At 38.5% G+C, this 15,391-nt stretch overlaps 1 protein-coding gene and 1 pseudogene across 3 annotated transcripts in view; both read left to right on the top strand.

The window, feature by feature from the left end:
- CNOT9 (CCR4-NOT transcription complex subunit 9) overlaps positions 1–15,089 on the top strand; it is a 28,991-nt gene extending 13,902 nt beyond the window's left edge. The window contains exons 5-8 of one of the 3 annotated variants that reach the window (XM_063099884.1): positions 4,146–4,255; positions 10,974–11,072; positions 11,301–11,392; positions 12,198–12,277. In XM_063099884.1, coding sequence (XP_062955954.1) covers positions 4,146–4,255; positions 10,974–11,072; positions 11,301–11,392; positions 12,198–12,243 — 347 coding nt within the window. In that variant the 3' untranslated portion in view covers positions 12,244–12,277. Of the gene's footprint in view, positions 1–4,145; positions 4,256–10,973; positions 11,073–11,300; positions 11,393–11,607; positions 11,823–12,197; positions 12,278–12,796 lie in introns of those variants that run through there. The other 2 variants (XM_063099864.1, XM_063099874.1) reach the window with 2 other exon arrangements.
- Positions 189–795, top strand: LOC134389454 (large ribosomal subunit protein eL15-like; annotated as a pseudogene).
- Positions 15,090–15,391: the final 302 nt, after the last annotated feature.

Below are 15,391 nucleotides of genomic sequence, written 5' to 3' on the forward strand. Positions count from 1 at the left end.
GTGCCGGTCACGAAAAAAAGACAAAAAAAAAAAAACCAAAAACTGATTCTTTGGCCAAAAAAAAAATATATATATATATCAATAAAATTGATAAACCTCAAATCAGACTGACTAAGGGGGAAAAAAAGAGAAGATGCATATATCAGGAATGATCTTTGTGTCCAGTGGCAACTATCAGGTAAACCAAGATGTATGCATACAGGTACATCCAGGATCTGTGGAAGAAGTAGTAGTCTGATGTAATGCATTTTCTCCTGAGGGTCCACTGTTGGCAGTACCACCAGCTCTATGAGCTCCACAGGGTTCCCCACGCCACCTGGCCAGATAAAGCAGGCAGACTGGGATAAAAGGCCAAGCAGGGTATGTCATATACAGGATCTGTGTGTGCCATGGTGGCTGCCAGCCCCAGTTCCTAAGGGTGCAACCTACGGCAGGACTGTCCATCATGGTGTTAACCAGCTAAAGTTTGCTCTAAGCCTTTAGTCTGTTGCTGAGGAATGAGCTGGATATTACTATGGGGCTCTGAGAGTCCTGAATTCTTACTGGGTTGGTGAAGATCCCACAAACAGATTTTTTGAGGTTATCCTCATTGGTCCATTCCATAAAGCTATCGGAAGAAATCCTGACACCCAGTGGATCACCATATTAGTCCACAAGCGCATGTTAGATGTGTGGGCTGACAGCTACAGGCTGCAAGAGTTGTGGCCTTGGAAAGGGCCACAAATTCCACCACACTATTGATGGTTCTTGCTTTGGAGAAGGTCCATTACTCTCAAGCTCCACCATTACTGCTGATATAAGTAATGTTTGTAAAATTCATACCTAACAATTTAGGACAGTCAAAAAAATATATCAGGAATGAAAGAGGGTACATTACTACAGACTCTACAGACATTAAAAGGATAATAAGAGTACTGCTAACAACTTTGTGCTCATAAATTTGACAACTTATATGAAATGAAAAAGTTCTTTGAAAGACACTATTTACCACGTTACACTCAAATAGTAACCTAAGTAGTAGGTAACCTAAATAGTCTTGTATCTAGTAAATAAATTGCTTTTGTAGTTAAAAACCTTCCAACATAGAAAACCCTAGGCCTAGATAGCTTCACTGGTGAATTCTACCAAAAATTTGAAGAAGAAAAACCAATTCTACAAAACTTTTTTGGAATTTAGAGAGGAGGGAATACTTCTTGACTCTGTGAGGCCAGTATTACTCTAATAATAAATCGAGACAAAGACTTTACAAGAAAAGAAAACTACAGGTTAGTATTTCTCATGAACATAGATGTAGAAATCCATGACAAAATACTAACAGATCAAATCCAGTAGTATATGAAAAGAATTATGACCATGTAGGGTTTATCCTAGAAATATAAGTTTGGTTCAGTGTTCAAAAATTAGTCAATATGATTGATCATATCAACAGGCTAAAGAAGAAAATCTTATGATCATTTGTAGATTAATAAAAAAGCCTTTAACAGAATTCAGCATTTGTTCATAAAAATTCTCAGGAAACTAGGAATAGAGAAGAACTTTCTCAACCTGATAACCCTACAGCTAAAATCACAGACAATGGTGAAAAATGGAATGCTTTTCCCCTAAGACTGAGAATAAGGCAGGGGATGTCCATTCTCACTACTCCTTTTTAATATACTGAAAGTCCTCCGTGCAGTCGGCAAGAGAAAACAATACAGATGCAAATTGGAAAGGAAAAAATAAGACTGTCTATTCACAAACATGATTATGTAGGAAAATCCTAAAGACTCTACAAAAAACTACTAAAATTAGAACTAGTAAGTTTAGCATGGTTGCAGATTCAAGGTCAGTATACAAAAATCAGTCATATTTCTATGTAATAGCAATAAACAATTGGAAATTGAAATTTTTTAGTATATGTGCTGTCGAAGCGAGCACGGAAATTGAAATTTTTTGAAACTGCTATTTATAATAGCACCGAAATATGTGAAAACTTGGGTATAAATCTTATGAAATATGTGTAAGATTTGTAGATGAAAACCGCAAAGCACTAATGAAAGAAATCAAAGAAGACCTGAATCAGTGTAGAGATACACCATGTTCATTGATTGGTATATCTATGATTTAGTAACATTAAGATGTCAGTTCTCTCCAAACTGATCTATAGATTCAGAGCAATTCCAGCAAAATCCTAGCAGGATTTTTTGTAGATATTGGCAGGGTGATTGCTATGGACTGAATGTGCACTCCCGGGCCGGCCCTGTGGCGCACTCGGGAGAGTGCCACACTTGGGAGCGCAGCCGCGCTCCTGCCGCGGGTTCGGATCCTATATAGGACTGGCCGGTGCGCTCACTGGCTGAGCGCGGTGCGGGCGACACCACGCCAAGGGTAGCGTTCCCCTTACCGGTCACAAAAAGACCAAAAAAATATATATATATATGAATGTGCACTCCCAAAATTGTGTACGTTGAAATCCTACCCCCAATGTGATGGTATTTGAAGATGGGGCCTTTGGGAGGTAATTAGGTTTAAATGAGTACATGAGGGTAGGGCCCTCATGATGAAGATTAGTATCCTTATAAGAGGAGACACTAGGAAGCTTGTTCTCCCCTCCCCACCCCCCATGTGAGGACACAGCAAGAAGGTAGCCATCTGCAAGCTGGGAAGAGAGCCTTTACCGAAACCTTACCATGCTGGCACCTGATCAGACGTCCAGCTTTGAGAACTATGAAAAAATAAATTTCAGTTGTTTCTCAGTTGTTTAAACCTATAGTATTTTGTTATTTGACCTGACTAATAATATTGATCCTAAAACTTATATGGAAAGGCAAAGGAATTAGAATATTCAAACTTTTTTTTCAAAGAACAAAGCTGAAGACATATACTACCTGATTTCTAGACCTACTGGAAAAGTACAGTAGTCATGACAGTGTGGTAGTAGAGGAAAGATAGGCTTGTAAATCAGTGGAGCAGAACAGAGAGTACAGAAATAGATTCATGCAATATGGTCAATTGATTTTTGGCGAAGGTACAAAGACAATTTAGTGGAGAAAGTAGTATAGTCTTTTCAATAAATTGTGCTGGAACAATTAGATATCAGGTGCAAAAAAATGAGCCATGACCCATACCTTCTACTCTTTACAAAAATCAACTCAAAGTGGATTATAGGTCTACATTTAAAATCTGAATGAAATAGTAATTTGACATCTGCCTTAGGCCATGTTAGTAAATTATGGTTTGTGTTGGTTGCTGTGGAGTTTATAGATGTAGTATTTGTAGCTTGCCAGTTCTGGTTAAAGCAAATGGTATTCCTTACTATCTTCTAAAGTAATTGATTTTAGTTATTACAGATCCAAATAACTAAGGCCTCTCATATAAAAGCTAGTGATGCATTGGGCAGCTCAGGGAACCATCATTTGTTTAATGGGGCTCTACTTCCCTGTATACAGAATGGAGAAGATATCACTGAACTGTGTCCATCGCCTGGTCAGTGATATTATTTGATGTTATCAATGGCTAGAAACCCACAGAATAATGGAATTGGGATGAATTTTAGAAATCATCCACTTTATAGATAAAAGAAACAGAGGGCTACAAAGGGAAATAACTTTATCAAATTTAAGTAAAACTAGTTGTGGAACCAGGATTAGAATACAGGTATGTGTTTGTTTCTTGTTTGTAACTTTTAATCGTAACTATACCTTACAGTGTTTGTGCTCTTTGGGGAAAGAGGCAATTAAATAACCAAGGATTAATGTTTGTTTATACACATTGTGAAGTAGGATTCAGACTGGCACTGTTTCTTTGCTACCTGGGAATATGCTTTAATACTGATGGAGAATTCACCACCCTTACCTAAAATAAGTGGAGAATAGATTGGTGATATTATTGTAAAGTTATCTACCAAGAGTGATAGGCATATTATTTAGATGGCTAAACTGCTACATAGTACCTGATCTTTCCATGCTGACTGATGACATTAACCTGTGCTTTTCTTCTTCTTTTTTTTTTTTAAACGTAGACGTGAATCTGATTGCCTGACATGCAAACCACAGTTTGTATTCTTTGTTATTTAAATTCCACAACTCACTGGATGAAAATACGAAGTTAATTTTAACTGAAAATCCCGGCTCCAAAATGATCCTGTTTGTCTATATTTTCTTTAGGGGCCCTGGTGAAAACAGATGAGCAAGAAGTAATCAACTTTTTATTGACAACAGAAATTATCCCTTTGTGTTTGCGCATTATGGAATCTGGAAGTGAACTTTCTAAAACAGTATGTGATTTTAACTTAGGTTCTACATTGTGTTGGCTCTTGAACTGCTTCTTTATGTTCCTGGGATCATTTTCTGCCTCTTTTCAGGCTTTTGAACCTTGTATGAGTATTTTTTCTTTTGAAAAAAAATCGTTGTAAAGTGATCATTAAAAACCCCAGACCATTCAGAATGATATCAAGTTAAACACTAAATTTCTTCCTTTTCTCTGAGCCCATATCTCACTCCACAGGTAAGCCAAAAGTGTATTATTCTAGACATTTTTTATGCATAAACAAGTATATGTACTTGGGCTTCTACTTACTGTGCACTTTAACAATGAATGACAGCATGACTAGGTATAGAATTCTTATTTTTCCCTCTCAGAACTCTGTTGCCATAGCTATATTGTCTTGGATGTTGCAGTGAAGTCTTAGGCCAGAGTAATATTTTTCTTTTGTAGGTCAATTTGCCTTTTTTGTGTGGATATCTATAGGCTTCTTTTGTTATTTTTGAAGTTCATTTTATAATCTTGTATTAAATTTTTTCGGGAAGAGCATATTCTCATGTCTCTTTTTTTCCTTAATTTTTAAATTTTTCTCTTATATTTGTTCTAGCCTCATGCTTTAGCAGCATCAGTTACACTATTTTGTCTTTCATATTTATCTTTTTTTCTTCTAATCTTTGTTGTCTTTTTGTTTCATATCACTTGATTTTTCTCAAGGCTACTTTTCCACACTGCTGCCTATTTTTGGCAGTATCCAACTTCTCTTACTCTAATGTGCTTAATCACATTGAATTAATTTTTTAATTTGCTGAATTTTTATGGCTGAGTTGGATATAAGCAGATGTAATGATTTTTTAAATTTCTATTTTAGATATGCAACATATGCATAAAGTAAAAGATTCAAATAGTACAAACAGGTATAAAAAAAAAAACAAGTCTCCTCCTACCTCAGCATTTACTAAGTGCCTTTTATGTGCCAGTTATTTTAAGCACTATACATGCATTGTTCCATCAGATTCTCAAAACTGTCATCTCCATAGTACAGATGAGGAAACAAAGGCTTAAGTAATTTGCCAAAAGTCACATAGAAATGATGGAGCTAAGATTTGAACCCAAACAATCTGACTGACCGTGTTCTGATATATTATGCTACAAGAATAGCTATATAAATGTTGGTATTTTTTAGGAAAGTTATACATGGCATGTATTATTTAGGAAAACATTTAGAATATCCTGCATGCTACTCCTACAAAATAAACTCAGTAATCTCCTTCCTGCCCCTTGTTTCTGCCTTCTCCTTTGGAATAACAGTAAGGGATTCAGGAAAGCTACTTATGCCCTGAGTCTTATTTTCCTGAGTAATTTGGGAATCACCACTTAGATAAATATTGCTATACAGACAGTAGTTCAAGTGTTATAGCTTATTGTGGCTTTTACGGAGAGTTTGTAACAAGATACACTAAGACCACATTGTGGTTCTCTTCCAAATAAATTTCTAGAGCATATATTCTGTATCAGGAGATTGTTGAATTGTAAGAAATGAAGTAGTAGGAAGAAAACAATGAAGAACGAAGACAATGTGTCTCAGTTGGGAGATATTAAAACAAATTTCTGGGATCAGTTTCTTTTAATGTTGGTCATATAAAAGACATGAAAGTAACATGATGAAAACCATTGTACTGGGGAAATGCTAGAGGTTTTTTGTCTTGCTTTGTGTCTTTCAGTATTTTTATTTTACAAGAGTGAGGAGAAATTTTATTTTAAATCTTGTGTCCGGAAAGAGTAGAGAAAATTTGGAGGGAATAGTTGGGGTAAATAAGGTTTCTTAAAGTGGGCCTAGTGTAAGTATTAGAATATTTAAATAGGACAGGCTGGTTAGCTCAGTTGGTTAGAACACAATGTTGTTTACAGTAAGGTCAAGGGTTTGGATCCCCCTACTGAGTAGCCACCAAAAAAAAAAAGAAAAGAAAAGATATGAAGTACATTTAAATAGAAGAAAATACTAAAATTATTACATAGTAACCAGCTCTTCTCTGTTACCTCTTACGCCCTAAAAATGTTCTTCAAGTTCTGAATAGTGATAACCTGCCTCTATTCAGAATGTTATAAGGGTTCTCTATCAGGTCAAGGGTTCATATCCCCTTCCTGGGTAGTTACCAAAGGAAACAAACAAACAAAAAAAGCGTTCTGTACCACCTATAGAACAAGGGCTCTTAACCTGGTTTCTTTGGATGAGCTTCTTGGTGATCTGCATGCAAAATTTTATTCATATGTCATTTTTCTGAGCATTGAGTTTATAGCTTTCTTCAGATTCCCAAAGGAATATATCCCCCCCCCCAATCCCAAACACACAAAAAGTTTTAAGAGCCTTCTCTTGAGTTGAATGTCAGGCTAATAGGTATATGGCATTTTAATGCTCATTGTCTAACCACTCACTCAGAGGCTTTTCTGTTTTCGACAATCACTTCTTGTCTCTGGCTTGATTATTACTGAGATCACAGGCACAGATAGTGAGACTCACAAGTTGTGTGATTTGTTCTTTGTCTTTCAGAATTTTCTAAGTGTCAAACTGTACCTCACATGGCTACTTGTAACATTCACTGTTTTCCCATCGCTTTCAACTTTCAATCTTTTTAATCCCCTTTGTTTGCATTGAAATTGTATATCTCTTCCTATCAGCACTTTCCATCTTCTCACTGCTTTTCTCTTATTGATAAAAAGTGACTGCACATTATCACTGAAAGTTGATAGCATTGAAGTAGTTTTTGCATAGCTTTGTTCATATCTATGAGTATTTATAAATTCTAAGTTCACAAGTAGAAGAGCTTCTATACCTAATTTTGTGAGCATTTGGGGACTTGGAATCCTCATAGACCACTTTTAGGAATCAGAAATTTTAAAATTTTGTTTGTGCTTTTTTTCAGTGCTTTACTTCTAGAGATACTAAGGATATAATTTTGAATGCATAAATATATAGCAATAACAATATATATTGCTGCAGTGTATATAATACTGAAATATTAGAAATAATGTAATTGAATAGCAGTAAGTGATTAAATAATTTGTAGTATATCCATATAATGGAATACTGTGCAGCTATTAATATATATTTACTGTATATATAGAGAGAGAGACATGGAAAGATATTTAAGATAAGTTAAATAAATATATAGTAATATATAGACTATGATTAGATTTTTATGTTGAAAAAAAAGACTGGGTGAATTCTTACTCAAGAAATTATATTTTCTTTGGAATAGTGGGATTATAGAATTTAACTTTTTTTTCTTATCTGTATTTTCCTAATTTTCTTTTTTTTTTTTTTAAAAGATGACCGGTAAGGGGATCTTAACCCTTGACTTGGTGTTGTCAGCACCACGCTCAGCCAGTGAGCTAACCGGCCATCCGTATATGGGATCCGAACCCGGGGCCTTGGTGTTATCAGCACCGCACTCTCCTGAGTGAGCCACGGGCCAGCCCTTCCTAATTTTCTATAATAGAACCCCCATCCTAATGATCCCTTCCCTGTTTCCATTCCTTGTCCAAAACTGGAATTAATCCATCCTGTCTATAGGTTTCCATTGGTCTTTATGCCTCAACTAAAATACCTCTGATATCCTGCCTTTTATAGTTAGTAGTTCCTGGCTTGTCTGTCTTTGCTGCACACAAGCAAGGACCTTATCATGCTCACTTTTCATGTACAAAACTTAACATAACACCTTGCCTATAGTAGGCACCCAGTAAAGGAGAGGTCCTCAATCAGGGCTGTGTGACATAATTACTTGTGAAGTAGTTTTAAAACTACAGATGTCCAAGTCCCATCTCTGACCTACTGTATCATTCTCCAGGGTGATAAAGTCTGGGCATTGTGGTTTGGTTTTGTTTTTTAAAAATCCTCCTAGGTGAGTGTATAGTATAATTATTTTGGAAAGCTGTTAAGCAGTATTCACTAAAGTTAAACATAATCCTACCCTATGACCCAGCAGTCCCACTCCTAGGTATATATTCAAGAGAAATGAGCTCTCATGTACATCAAAACATGGTTAGGAATGTTTATAACAGCTTTACTTGTAAGGGATAAGTAAATTGTAGTATAGTCACAAAACAAAAACTATACGTTAATTAAAAAGTATGAATTGCTGGTGTATACAACATGGATGATTCACAGGCATTATGTTGAGCAAAAGAAGTCAAACATGAGTTCATACTGTATGATTTTATTTATGTGAAGTGCAAGAACAGGCAAAGCCACAGCAAGATGTAGTTTCAGAAGAATGAGACAGGGGCCGGCCCGTGGCTCACTCGGGAGAGTGTGGTGCTGATAACACCAAGGCCACGGGTTCGGATCCCATATACGGATGGCCGGTTCGCTCACTGGCTGAGTGTGGCTGACAACACCAAGTCAAGGGTTAAGATCCCCTTACCGGTCATCTTTTAAAAAAAAAAAAAAAAAAAGAAGAATGAGACAGAATAGGGATGGGACTTGGCCCCTCAGTTCAGTCCCTCACCCCTATTTTCAAAGAATCCAGCACACCCAGATAAACTATTTGCACAAACTAATTCTTTCTTTTTCTTGGGTGGCTAGCTGGTATGGGGATCTGACCCCATGACCTTGGTGTTATAAGGCTGTGCTCTAACCAGCTGAGCTAACCAGCCAGCTACCTATTTTCACAAACTAAGATAAGCAACTTTTTTAAACTGTAAACTTCACCTACACAGTCAGCCCAACTCTCACTGCACACAAAGCTTCAAGGTGACCACTACAACTACCCTCCTGGGGTGGCAGTAATGAGCAACACCACCGTCTTGGACCTACTGAGCAAGTGCAAGGACCAAAGCCCTAATTGAGCATGTGTACCTGGTGCACCCAGGAAGAACAGAACAGACCACCTCCAGAGGCATAGATGATGATGCTGGCCCTTACCCCTTGCCCTGTAAAGAACCCTGAACAGCTTCCCTCAGAGAGCCAGCTTCCCTATAGCTGTCTCCCTTATACATAAGCTCTCTAAGTAAAGCATTCCTTGCTTTACCAAAAACAAAAAAAACCAGGCAAAGCCAATTATTGGCAAGAAGTTAGAATAGTGGTTACCTCTGAGGGAAGGATATTGACTGGGAAAAGGTACAAAGGAACACTGTAATTCTGAGTTGCTGGAAATGTTCTGTATTTTAATCTGGTTACAATATACAAATATGGACATAGGTAAAAATTCATCGGGGTACACTTAAATTTAGTGCAATTTACACATTTCATTGTGTATATGTTTGTTTTAGTCTCCTATTGATGCTATAACAGATTACCATAAGCTTGGTGGCTTAAAATAATTCAAATTTATTCTCTTACAGTTCTGGAAGCCACAAGTTCTAATTAGTTTCACCAAGCCAAGTCAAGTTGTCAGTAGGGTCATGCTCTCTGTGGAGGTCATAAAGGAGAATTCCTTTCCTTGTCTTTTCCAGCTTCTAGAACTACATTTTTTGCATTCCTTGGCTCATGGCCCCCTCCTCCATCTTCAGAGCCAGCAGTGTATCATGTTCAAATCTCTCTGCTTGTCAAATTGCCTTCTCCTTTGTGGTCAAATCTCTCTCGACCTCCCTTTTATTTTATTTATTTATTTATTTTTTTGTTTGTTTGTTTTGGGTTTTTTTTCGTCTTTTTCGTGACCGGCACTCAGCCAGTGAGTGCACCGGCCAGTCCTATATAGGATCCGAACCCGCGGCAGGAGTGTCGCCGCGCTCCCAGCGCCGCACTCTCCCGAGTGCGCCACGGGCTCGGCCCATCGACCTCCCTTTTATAAAGTTATGTGTGACTATAGTTAGGGCCCACGTGGATAATCCAGGCTAATCTCCCCATCTCAAGATTCTTAACTTAATCACGTCTGCACTTTATCTCCATATAAGGTGACATTCACAGGGTCTGGTGATTAGGAACTGAACATCTTTGAGGGCCATTTCAGGCTAGCACAATGTTATACCCCAGTAAAATAGTAAATTAATTCCCACAATTGGTTCTGATGAGCAGCCAAGGAAGAGAATCATTACAATTGCCTGATATTAAACTTGTATTTTAAAATGCCTTCTATGTAATGAGCTTAAATTGAGAGGAAAATTGAGGCTAGATAAAATCTTCACAACCAGGATTTTGTTTATTTCTGTTGGGGTAATTGTCAAAGGGAAGCTTTAAAATCTAATTTCTTAAAGCTCTTTTATGAACAGGAAAGTCCTTACTTACCTCGTTTGGAAGATTTGAGACATAGATGAATTTCTAAAATCACCTTGGCCCACAGAAAAGACAGTAGGCTCTGGTATTCAAACGAGGCTTGGATCTCAGCTCTGACACTTAGTAGCTTTGTCACTTGAGACCTTAACCTGGAATATTATTGATTAGCAGTTATACCAGGTGCATAGTAGGTATTTAATAACTGAGAAAGTCTCTGAATTTCTAAGAATCTGACTATTATCCGGAACCTACCCTTTTATGTAAAATGAGGACAATAACATCACATACATCACAGGTTTATTGTGAAAATAAGGCATGTAAAGCCTTTAGAAAAAATTCTGGCACATAGTAATGTTCAGTGTGGTAATTTTTCTTTTTTCTTTTTTTTTTGGTATTATTGTATATGTGGTAGAGTAAATAATATACAAGGGTCTCTGCTTGCTCAATTTTCTGATTGCTGAGTAGACAATCGGAAGACAAGTGTGAGCAATTTTTTGAACTCAATTTTGTTTTACTCCAGGTTGCCACATTCATCCTCCAGAAGATCCTCTTAGATGACACTGGTTTGGCTTACATATGTCAGACATATGAGCGTTTCTCCCATGTGGCCATGATCTTGGTGAGTTCTTTCATCTACCCCCAAACAAACTACTTCTGATTACAGAGCATGGTCCCTCTGCAATTGGCACTGAGCAGCTTTAGTCTTCTAACTAAAAATAATAATTCTGGAACCTGGTACAATGATTCTTGGACTATCTGATCTCTGATGCCAATTAGAATTATTTTGTGTTCTGTGTTTTGTTTTGTTTTGTTTTTCTTACCCTTCCCCCTATTTGGGGGGAAACAGGGTAAGATGGTCCTGCAGCTATCCAAAGAGCCTTCTGCCCGTCTGCTGAAGCATGTAGTGAGATGTTACCTTCGACTTTCAGACAATCCCAGGTAAACATGTACAGGATTTATAGGACTTTAGGGAAATAATCTGCTAAGTGGTTTCTCAATCTCTTGGTGTAGCTAGGACAGGGAAGCAATATAATTGTATTTAGTTTGTCTGGTACAGAACTTAAGTTCCTTTTAAAATCTGAAGAGCTGAATTTAAAAATTCATCAGAGTTGTATCTTCTCACTGTAACTGTCTGTTCTACTCTGAAATTCCAGAGAGTCTAGATAATTTCAAGAGAAGCTTTATGAAGCGTTACTGCTGTGGCTTGAGCTTTCTGTTTCTACTCCAAGTGTTCAAAAAGAGAAGAATACTTTCAGAGATCTCTTAGAAAGGAACACAGCCCAGAAGGCTCTTGAATTTTATTTCCATTTCTCTCCTTGGTTCCTGTAAGGTCCTTGAGCTAATTATTCTATCTCCTTTTATTCATAATCTTTCTGCCAGAAATCATACATTGTAGATATAATACATTTTAGAAATGTTTGACCTTTTGCTTTGTTAATTCATAATTCATGCTGAAAGCCACTTGCTCAAATTCTGCTAAACCACATAATGGAGTGATTTCTGTATTCCTAGGAATGGTTATAACTTGATTTAATGTGAACTCAGTCTCCTCCCACTGAGGTTTTTCAAGTTCTGCCTATTTCTTTGACCATTTTGTCCTCTTCTTCAGTGGTTCCTGTTTTCAACAAAGTTTGAAAATGTGTTTACTTAAAATTCTACTTGTACAAATAAAACTAGCCTGAATACAAAAGCTCTAAGTTTGTTTAAAATAGCCTTGTAAATAGTTAATGTTTACCTTTTTTAGGTTTTCAGATTTGACTCTCTGCTGGTCATCTTTTCAAAGAAAATGAAACATTTAAAAGTTTATCTGATAATGCTGCTACCAAAGTTTTGTTTTTACTGCTCATTTCTTACTAAGGTTTTTATAAAACTGGAGCAATTTCTGTAAAGACATAAACTGATAAGTTAGTATCGAATTAAATTTAATTTATCATACTGTAAGTGAGGTCATATCCCCTGTTAGTGTACTGATTTTTAAAATATTTCATTTAACTATAACCTATATGTTTCCAACATGTGTATTTTGACAGTATTTACTGTAATAAATCAGAATGCAGTTTGAATTGGAGTAAACTATTGCACTGTTTTAGTCCATTTTGCTTTTTCATGAAACTCTGTTGGGGCATCATTCTGAAAATGTTGCAGAGTACAGATCCTGTAGATCTCTGAACCTTTGTCTAATGTAAGCTTTAGAGAATTTTAATGGCTTTTTAGTGTAACTTGACAGAACTATAGATTCCCAGGATTCTGTATATTTATGTCTAAGAAAGGGGCTCTTTTCTGTACCCAAAATGTAGGTTTATTTGTTGGTCTCCCCGGTTGGTTTGTTTGTTTCTGATGTAGGGCACGTGAAGCACTCAGGCAGTGCCTCCCTGACCAGCTGAAGGACACAACCTTCGCCCAGGTGCTAAAAGATGACACCACCACGAAACGCTGGCTTGCACAACTGGTGAAGAACCTGCAAGAGGGCCAGGTCACCGATCCTCGGGGTATCCCCTTGCCCCCTCAGTGATCCCCTAGTCCCCTCCCACTACTCCCCCAAGTTGGGGAAGGGAGGGAGAACCTATGAGGAAACAGCTCAGGTTTTATCGCCAACCGGGAATAGACAACCTCAATGCTGAACTGCACTGGAGAAAAGGGGCAAAGTTCCCCTGCTGAGGTGTATGGGCTGCCATCTCAGGCTGCCTTGAGGACCTGGGCTTCCTCTGCTACTCCCAGGAAATGGGCTCCTGACACAGCAGTCTGCCACCACAGCCCCAGGAGGTGTCAACACCAGCAAATGCTGTATTTGCAGCATGTCCAAGATGATCCTTCTTCCCCACCTCTACCTAGCCACTGGCAGGGAGAGGAGACAGTGGTGATAGCAACAGCACTCTAGGCATGGTGAACGCCTGGGACCAAGCCGTGTGGCGTTTTTTATTTTGCCTTCCTGGAAGACTCAAGATGTGTCTCTTCATTCTCTCTCTCAGTATTTGTTTACTTTGGTTTTTGTTTTAAATCTCAGAGAGAGGTGTGTTTAGTGGACACAAGCTGTAATATTCAGCAAAACTTTGTCATTTGGCACTGTTTACAAGTCTGTTAGCTGCATAAGCTCAATAAAAAGTTGGTCTGGGCATTACATCCCCCTCTGGCAGGCCAATGGTGGCATCAAACTGTTGGGACGAATGGGAGACGGGGGAAAGATGTAAAGCCAAAGGACAGCAGGACCCCACCGCCTGTTTCCCTTCCCCCATTCTTGTCCTCCCAGTCCCGGATGCCACAAGAACCTTAACCTTGTTTCTAGCTTTAGCTTCTAGCTTTTCCAAATCTCAGTTCTTTTCCTTTTTTCACTTCCCTCCTATTAAACTTAAAACAGACTTCCTAATTCATTGGACTGTCCTGAAAGAGTATTGTATTGGGGGAGGAGGGGCGATGGTAGACTTCACCTTCAACCCGTCCTCAAAGATATTTTCTGGATGACTTTTAAAAGGGAGGTGCCTGGGATTAAGGTGACAGGCTACTTGGTTCCATTCTTTGTTTTAGTGTGAATTTCAGCAGCTCCATCTGTCTTCATGATTGCACTTGAAGCAGTGTTAGCTGAATAAGTTCCTTTTATTCAGATTTAAGATAGAGGGCTGGACTCTGCTTGCTCACTGATTCTTTTTTTTTTTTTTTTACACATTCTCTTTTGGCCTATGGGAATTACAGGGTTGCCACTAAAATATTTTTCACTTGTTTATATTGTGTCAGAGAATTCCCTTTCCTTCTCTGGAGCTTTAGATGGCTCTGTTCACAATTCACAGGTTTGAATCTCTAACCTAGTGTAAACTGCCTTGCTTTTCCCCAGTCCTTACACCTGCTGTCTTTCTCATCTTCATCTCTAATCAAATATGGGATTGCTAATCCAACTCTAGAGAAGGACCAAGTCTTTTCTGTCCACATCTCACACAATTCAAGGTGTCTGACAAGTTTGGGGAGGGTCTGTAAGGGGCAGAATCAGAGAAACTTTTGCAGAGGCAGTTTTGCCAACACAAGGGCTCTTTCAAGCCGACTTTCACAAAGGGAGCCGGCCTTGTTAGTTGGCTTCTGTCTCTTTAGAGCCAAGAAAGTAGTAATTAAGTAGCCTAGATGTAGGAAGGGTAGAATAAGCACTTACTCCCTTGCATTCCAAAATGAAAAGGAGAAACAATCCAGCTCTCAATCTCAAGGCTGAAGAGGTCTTGGAGAAAGCAGAGAACATGGACTGGATAGATATCTTGACTCCCTTCAGCCCATAGCCTGATCTGGAGAGTCCAGCTAGGGTAACCCCGAGTTTTGACAACCGCCTTCCTGCTGAGCCAAAGTTTCTCATTCCCCCTCCACTGGAGAAGCAGCTGAGGCCCAGGACCTTGCTCCCTGGGAAATTCTTTCTCCATCTTTTGGTGCATTGGCCATGTTATGTGCCAGTAGTGTCTTAATTCTTGTCCCATCTATTCTCAGCTGGCCTTGGAACCCACATAAGAGTTGGTGGGGGAGGGGTGGAATGGGTATTATTCCTTGTAGTTGATCCCAATGTTGTATGTATTATATAAAGAGATCCTTCCCCTATTTTGTGTTTTCCATGCCTCACTCCCTCAACAGGATTGAAATAAAACATGCTTCTGTTTTTGTAAAAATATTTTTTTCTTTAAACTGGATATTTTATTCTGTCAGTATAGAGATATCTAGGCACTTTGATCAGGTGGTTCTTATCAAGCCTGCCTCTATCCTCTTTCCACCCACACACATGCTGCCCTGCCAAGAGGGCAGTGATGGTTCCTTTGTGGACAGGTCCTTTGGGAGATTCCAACTGATATATGAGAGCTGTTTGGGAGGCTGGGATGGTGCCCCTTACCAGAAAAAGTATCTCTTGCTGGGACAGATCATCACTCCTGGCTGTAGTGGCCAGAGCTTAGTGCCAGTGCGGGAGGGAGGGACTTC

This window comes from Cynocephalus volans, chromosome 1 (assembly GCF_027409185.1).
Source record: "Cynocephalus volans isolate mCynVol1 chromosome 1, mCynVol1.pri, whole genome shotgun sequence".
Classification (NCBI taxonomy): Eukaryota; Metazoa; Chordata; class Mammalia; order Dermoptera; family Cynocephalidae; genus Cynocephalus; species Cynocephalus volans.